Source organism: Cebus imitator, unplaced genomic scaffold (assembly GCF_001604975.1).
Source record: "Cebus imitator isolate Cc_AM_T3 unplaced genomic scaffold, Cebus_imitator-1.0 Scaffold540, whole genome shotgun sequence".
NCBI lineage: Eukaryota > Metazoa > Chordata > Mammalia > Primates > Cebidae > Cebus > Cebus imitator.
In genome coordinates this window covers 744,687-752,607 of record NW_016107855.1, presented here as the reverse complement: position 1 = coordinate 752,607, position 7,921 = coordinate 744,687, and the positions used below count along the sequence as shown (strand labels likewise).

The 7,921-nt window shown below is 50.3% G+C and overlaps 1 protein-coding gene across 11 annotated transcripts in view; it reads left to right on the top strand.

Moving 5' to 3' along the window:
- Positions 1–7,921, top strand: part of TNIP1 (TNFAIP3 interacting protein 1) — a 68,803-nt gene that overhangs the window by 53,969 nt on the left and 6,913 nt on the right. For all 11 annotated transcript variants that reach the window (XM_017515000.2, XM_017514999.2, XM_037733634.1 and 8 more), the window contains 4 exons: positions 768–833; positions 1,038–1,169; positions 4,962–5,090; positions 7,786–7,917. In XM_017515000.2, the coding sequence (XP_017370489.1) occupies positions 768–833; positions 1,038–1,169; positions 4,962–5,090; positions 7,786–7,917 (459 nt within the window). The remainder of the gene's footprint in view (positions 1–767; positions 834–1,037; positions 1,170–4,961; positions 5,091–7,785; positions 7,918–7,921) is intronic.

The following is a 7,921-nucleotide window of genomic DNA, read 5'->3' as shown; positions in this document are numbered from 1 at the left end:
GCAGCGGCACAATCTCGGCTCACTGCAACCTCCACCTCCTAAGTTCAGGTGATCCTGCCACCTCAGCCTCCTGGGACTACAGGTGCATATCACCATGCCCAGCTAATTTTTATATTTTTGTAGAGATGGGGTTTTGCCATATTCTCCAGGCTGGTCTCGAACTCCTGGACTCAAGCAATTGGCCCACCTCGGCCTCCCAGAGTGCTGGGATTATAGCCATGAGCCACTGCGCCTGGCTGCCTATTTTCTTGTTTTCTTAGTAGCTGCACATTGTCTGTTTAAACTATCATTTACTTAACCTATCTCCTGTGCTTAGATTGGCCTCTGGATTTTTTTGTAATACAGATATTGCTGAGATGATTAGCCTTGATGTATATTTTTGTGCACTTGTGTAAGCGCGTCTGTTGGTTAAATTTTTCAGAGTGCAGTGATTGGGTTAAAGATGATGACAATGTGAAATTTCAACACATAATCCCAGGCTGTCCTCCAAAGAGGTGTGTGTATTGCATAATTATTCGCTGAGATGATGTAGTTTCCATATCTTAGTGTTAATCTTGCTTTCCTGGCAAGGTAAAATGCAGCAGTTGATAAAGGTGAATGGCTTTTGAGCAACATTGAGGTTTTGAAAACTGAGGGATGGAGACAGTGTCTGTAGCAGCTATTCACACACACTGAGTGCACCTTAGGATGCTAGTGTACATGGGGCAGGAGCTGGCGCTCCTTGTTCCTTCTGGGCTCATCTCCCGCTAATGCGTCTCTCCTCACAGCTGCTCGAAGTGAACAAGCAGTGGGACCAGCATTTCCGGTCTATGAAGCAGCAGTACGAGCAGAAGGTAATGTGGGGTTCCTGGCCGCGCCCACAGGGCATGCCTGGTCTTCATCTTGCTGCCTCTTTAGCAGCGTTGAACCTTGGGGAGTGGCTGTGCTGCACCCTAGTATGGCTCAGAGGAGAAGTTGGGGCAGCCAGGCCCTGCCCACACCCCGGAAGCGCTCTGCATCTGTGACTCACACACTCCCTCCTCTCTGCCTCAACCCAGATCACAGAGCTGCGCCAGAAGCTGGCTGACCTGCAGAAGCAGGTGACTGACCTGGAGGCTGAGCGGGAGCAGAAGCAGCGTGACTTTGACCGCAAGCTCCTCCTGGCCAAGTCCAAGATTGAAATGGAGGAGGCAAGTGTGGCTGCTGGTCCCTGCAGAATCAGCTCCCCTCCGCATTAGCACAGTTCAGTGAAGCAAACAAGCCAGGGGCAAGAGTCAAGAGATCCGGGGGTCAAGTGCCAAAGAGTTGTGTGACCAAAAACACGGGCATGTTCCTTCTCTGCGCTGCAGTTTCCTGTCTGAAAATTGAGAAGGTTCCATTAACTGCAGCTTTTCACATTTTCTTGTTTTTATTCAGAACTTTGTGTTCCATTAAAATCGTAGGGACTGGGGAATTATACAGGGAAGCACACAGTATAGAGGATCCAACCAGGTGGCCGGGCATGATGGCCAACACCTGTAATCCCAGTACTGATACCAGCTCGGTTGTAGAGACCCCAACCCAGGCGGCGCTGCAGGAATTAAGAAACAGACAGAGATAGAGAGCAAAAAGGTATGAGACAGACGGGGCCTCGGCATTCCCAGCTGAGAGCCTTGAACAGAGTTTGACCCACACAATTATTGACAGCCAGCAAGTGATAATCATCATTTAACTGAAAGCATTCTTGCAGGGAACAAAGCATTCTTTAGTGGCAAGAAACAGGCTCTGGCCATTTATCTGCTGCAGCTGGAACATGTCTAAGGCACTTGTCGCTCATGCTATTGTGTATGGTTCAGAAGCCCCCCTGAGCAGTCTTCCACCCAAGGGCGGGTTAGGTCTTTCTCCAGCTCTAGTAAACCAACAACCTCTAGCAATGTGCGTCACTGCCATCACGAGGATGTCACAGGACTTAGATATTCTGTTTATGGCCAGTTTCTTTAAGGTCTGTTTATGCCAGGCTTAGGGCCTGCTCTCAAATGCTTCCAATATCCTAGCACTTGGGGAGGCCAGTGTGGATGGATTACCTGAAGTCAGGAGTTTGAGATCAGTGTGGCCAACATGATGAAACCCTGTCTCTACTAAAAATACAAAAATTAGCTGTGGCAGCAGGTGCCTGTAATCCCAGCTACTCCGGTAGCTGAGGCAGGAGAATTGCTTGAACCTGGGAGGCAGTGGTTGCAGTAAGTCAAGATTGCACCATCGCACTCCAGCCTGGGCAACAAGAGTGATACTCTATCTCAAAAAAAAAAAAAAAAAAAAAAAAAAAAGATCCTAGCAGGCCAGCTCTATGGCGCTTGGTGGGGTGGGATGCTGCTAATTGTTCAGCGTAGTGATGGCGATTTGTGAGGGAGGGGCTACAGCATGAGATAGAGCTCCACCTACCCATTCTTCCAGGCGTTTGTGCTCAGATCCTGCCTCAGGCACTGTGTTGGACATAGAGTCCAGGGGAACAGCCCTGCCTTTGCCGGGGAAGAGGTGCCAGACAACTAATTACAGAAGCAAATAAGTAAAACTGTGTTAAGTATTGCAGAGAAGGCCAGGTGTGATGGCTTGCACCGGTGATCATGGCACTTTGGGAGGCCGAGGCAGGAGGATTGCTTGAGGCCAGGAGTTCAAGACCAACCTTGGTGACATAGCAAGACCTTGTCTGTACAAAATTTTAAAAATTAGTTGGGTATAGTACCATGCACCTAAAGGCCTAGCTGCTGAGGCTGAGATGGGAGGATTTCTTGAGCTGCAGTGAGCTGTGATTGTGCCACTGCACTCCAGACTGGACAACAGAGTAAGACCCTATTTCTTTAAAAGAAAAAAGTATGGCCAGGCATTACAGGGGCTCATGCCTATAATCCCACCATTTTGGGAGGTCAAGGCGGGTGGATCACTTGAGGTCAGGAGTTCAAGACCAGCCTGGCTAACATGGTGAAACTCTGTCTCTACTAAAAATACAAAAATTAGCTGGGCATGGTGGCTCATGCCTATAGTCCCAGCTACTCGGAAGGCTGAGGCATGGGAATCCCTTGAACTTGGAAGGCGGAGGTTGCAGTGAGCTGAGATCTTGCCACTGCACTCCAGCCTGGGTGACAGAATGAGACCTTGTCTAAGGGAAAAAAGAAATGTTACAAAGAAGTTTCAGAGATCAGAGAGTGGGCATAAGGGGGACCAGATTTTTTCTTGCAGGGAAACAACAGGTCCCCTGAAATAGTAGTATCTGTCCAGTCATATGTATGACTGACACCAGCCAGGGCCCCTCCGGACCTTGGAGAGAAAAGGCCACTTGACTGCCAGAATCTCGGGAGATTTTATTTATGTCACCATGTTTTCCCCTCCATAGGAACTGGGCATGGTCTTTTTCCTAGCTTAGAAACGGATGTTTCCAACACAGATTGCCCCGTCAGCATGGGACACTAGGGGCCTTATCTTAGCAGTCAGCCTGCATCTGTGACACCCCCATAACTTGGAGCTGTGGTAGGAAGGACACTTCTGTCTTTCCTGAGTGCACGATCACATCTGGTTACTCTTGGCCAGACATCCTGGCTCTTTGGCCCCTCCCTTTGCTCACAGTGGTAGGTAAGACAAGTCTCTGGAATCCGAGGGCGCTTTTCCCTATCAGCTTCAGGGAAGATAGGACGTTTCATGACAAGGGGTGGCCCTGTAGGTAAGTACACATTTCGGAAAAGGCCATGCCCGTGCGGGAGCCTGTTGGCAGGGAGTCCAGAGCACCTCCCATGGAGTTCTGACCAAGGCTACCCTCTGCAATCAGTCTCTGGATGGACACAGCTCACAAGGTGGTTTGTAGAATACTAAAGGTCACACAGGGCTGGTGAAAACTAACCGCTGCAGCTGTCTAATCACATGCTGTGAATACACGGTTACGAAATGTCCACATACTGCAAAGTGAAAGTTTCCTTGGACCACCTTCCCCCACCATGATTCCAGGCCCTCCCCAGAGGGAACCACTGTCACCGTTTTGGTGCATCTGTTTCCAGACCTTTCTCCCACCTATGTACACGTAGGAATGTATAGTTTATTTGGGGATGGGCCTGGTCTTTCCACTGCACTGTGCTGCATCCTGTAGTTAAATACTTCCTTTGACATGGTAGGGGAGAGAGCAAGGGAACAGAAACCTGGGTTCTAGCCCCAGCTCACTGTGGGGCCTTGGCTATGTCCCTTCCCCTCTCTGGACATTTGTTGCTTAACATATTACAGGGCTGGGGCCTGATGCTGTCTAAGGGCCATCCCTTGGCTGTGATGAAGCCCCTATGGAACCACCTCTGGGAAGCCTTCCCTCAGCTGTGGCGATCTTTCTTTTAGTCCCACAGTACTTTGTTCTTTTCCGGAGGGGCACTCACTGCCTTACGCCACATTTCTCTCTGGGAGCATCATCTCTCTTCTAGGCTCCGAGGCCGTACGTGCTGAAGTGTCTGTTAGGGATTATCAGTAGTTCATCGCTTTCTGTGGATCACAGAAGATCCCCACATGAATCTGGTCAGAACTATGGCTTTTCTTTCTAGCACATTACACACAGACAAAATTTTGAATTCAGTTTTGGGACTCACAGCCCTCCAGAGGCCTCTCTGTGACTCATGTTAGGAACCCCATACCTGTAACCGGTAGGTAAGCTTAGACAAGAGAGGGCGGTGGCAGTGCCTGGGATCTCGGCTGCTTGTGGATGAACTGGTGTCAGAATCCAAGGTCTTTTACTCAACTGAGCTTCTGCTTTTTCTGCTTTTTGTTATTATTTTAAATTGACACATAATAATTGAGGGCAGGACCGTGTGGACATTACCGTGCCGACCCCAGGTGCCTTGCATGTGAGCATTGTGGAGCGATGGCCAAGGGAGAAAGGTTGACACCGGTAAAGGCTAGGCCAGGCAGGACAGGGAGTCCGAAGCCTCCTGGAGAGGCCACCCCTACCCTGCTTACCAACCCCGTGTTCCCTGCAGACCGACAAGGAACAGCTGACAGCGGAGGCCAAGGAGCTGCGCCAAAAGGTCAAGTACCTACAGGATCAGCTGAGCCCGCTCACCCGGCAGCGCGAGTACCAGGAAAAAGAGATCCAGCGGCTCAACAAGGTGGGTGCCTCGGCCTGGGTCCCTTGGCTAGGCAGGGCTCCCTTGAGTCCAGCTGCAATGCCCACCCCGTCACTGGTGCCCCAGCCCTTCAGCTCAGGAAGGGTAACCCCCAGTCAGCCAGCTGGCGTCCTGCTTCCCACCTGCTCTGCCATTGCCTCCCACACCCAGAGTGACCCAGCCCTTGGATGAGCCTGTGTCGCCCTTCCTTCTGGAGGTGCACGCTTCCCTTTACGCCTCACCTGCCCACCCTGCTTGTCAGGACTCACTTTACCCTCATTTGCTCAGCAAAGCCTTCCCCGAGTCTCATGCAGCTTGCCCTGGTCTATGCTCCTAAGGTACCAGCAACTTCTCTCACACCCCTTCTCGTGGCTCATCATCACTTACTTGATTCTGTCTTCCCACCTGGCAGTGGGAGGTGCACACCTTCACCAAGGTGTCTGCCCCTGGCCCCTTGCACAGCGCCTGGCACTGAGCACGTGTTCAGGAAGCACTGAAGGGAGTGGAAGGGGGGTAGAGGCTGAGGGCCCTGCCCTTGTGCAGTGGGATCCAGGGAGATGGGGCCCCCAGAGTAGAGGCTGGGGAAAGCAGAAACCCTCTGATCTGAGCCCAGCAGAGTGGTCTAGTCCCAGCTTAGCCTCTCCAGCCTCTCCAGCTCAGTTTTGCCATCTGAGCCCTGATCCTCAGTTTTGCCATCTGAGTTCTAGCACTGCCTACCGTCCAGTAGGGTTTCAAAGATGGAAGCTGACAGGAGGGAGCTTTGAAAGGAAACATTCTCGAGGGCCTCAGGAGTTAAGTTCATGGCTCTGCTTTTCCTTTCTTGCTAATTGTTTTTCCTTTCCCTCTGCCTCCTGACCCTGGTCACAGTGAACTCTGGCATGAGTTCAGCATTCCTACGCCTGCTGGGGAAACCCTTTCTTTTTGATTTCGGTTTTTGTAAACACTGATTATGCCAAGTCTGGGGTTCTTGACCTGTTTCTAGAGAAAGAAATGATCTGTCCTGAGCTGGGGGACTTGGGGCTCTAAATCCAGGCAGAGAATTGTCCACACTGCTAATCAGAAAGATAACCTTGGAGGTTTTCTTGGCAGAGCTGGGGATAGACACCCATGTGGATGAGTGATGCAGGGCAGGTAGCCTTCTGTGCTCATGACCTCAGGCATCTCCCTGTCCCAAGACCTCAGTCATTTCATCTAAAAAGTGGGGTGGAGGCCAGGTACAGTGACTTACACCTGCAATCCCAGCACTTTGGGAGGCTGAGGTGGGCGGATCACCTGAGGTCAGGAATTCAAGACCAGCCTGACCAACATGGAGAAACCCTGTCTCTACTAAAAATACAAAATTAGCCAGGCGTGGTGGCACATACCTGTAATCCCAGCTACTTGAGAGGCTGAGGCAGGAGAATCGCTTGAACCGGGAGGTGGAGGTTGTGGTGAGCCGAGATTGCACCATTGCACTCCAGCCTGGGCAACAAGAGTGAAACTCCGTCTCCAAAAAAAAAAAAACAACAGTAGGGTGGACTAGGAAGATAAAGTGGAGCCCTAACTTCCCCATGGAGCTTCCTGAATTTTCTCTTGGTCCTACAATTTCTTTGTGTCTAGGGAAGCTGAGGAGACCAGATGGAAGCCTGAGTCCAAGTTGGGCCAGGTCTCTGTCTCCCCCCGGTCCAGGGAGGCCCATAGGTGATGCCCAGGCATGTGAGGGGAGGCCCAGCTGTCCTGGGGCTGAAGTCCAAGTGGTGATAAGTACAGGGTGATTGGTCTTGAGAGATGTTCCAGACTTCTGAGTAACGTGCTAACAGAGTTAAAGGGGAAACACAGTTAACAGAAAGCTTTGAGAAGATGTGAGCACACTATTTACATAAAGAAAAGTATTTTCTGAACATGATAGATTAAGAGTACTTTTTAAATTATATTTATTTATTTTTTTAAAGATGGGGTTTCACCATGATGGCCAGGCTGGTCTTGAACCCCTGACCTCAGGTGATCCACCCGTCTCGGCCTCCCAAAGTGCTAGGATTACAGGCGTGAGCCACTGTGCCCAGCAAGAGTACTTTTTTATTTTCAAAAAGTTATTTGGTGATATTTCAGCCCATTTTTAGGGTTAGAAAGGGAAAATATTAACTAAGTAGAAATTAAATCCAGTCTACTCTTTCTATAGAAGAGTTGAGGATGGAAGGGGTGGTTTGGATGGGAATGAGTTGCTGAAGCTGAAGAATCTCAGGGCAGGGCAGTCGTTGGGGAGACTGAAGCTTCGCCCAGAGGACTTAGTGTTCCTTCTAGGTCTGGATGCTAAGAATTGAGCCACACCTGTTCAGGGAAGGGGAGGTTTCCCCTTCTACATGTCAACCCCAGTTTAGCCTTCTGGGTAAGAGCATATGCTGGGCTTGAATCCCTGCTCTGCCACTTACTAGCTGTGTGACCTCGGATGAGTCCCTTCAGGTTTCTGAGTCTCAGTTCTCACATCTGTAAAATGAGGATGATGATCATAATCTTTTCTTCATGGACTGTGCAGAAGATTCAATGAAATGATCCATGTAGAATGCTAATAAATAGGGTAGCGTTTATTAAATAGGACTGCTGGGGGTGGCTATAGTAGTATCATTATTAGGAAGAAGGTCCCTGAGGATGACCCCTCCAAAGGGGCCTGATTTCCAGGGGTTCCTGCTGATGGTTCCATCTTTTCTCTTCCTGATTCCAGGCCCTGGAGGAGGCACTGAGTATCCAAGCCCCCCCATCATCTCCACCAACAGCATTTGGGAGCCCAGAAGGAGCAGGGGGCCTCCTAAGGAAACAGGAGCTGGTCACGCAGAACGAGTTGCTGAAACAGCAGGTGA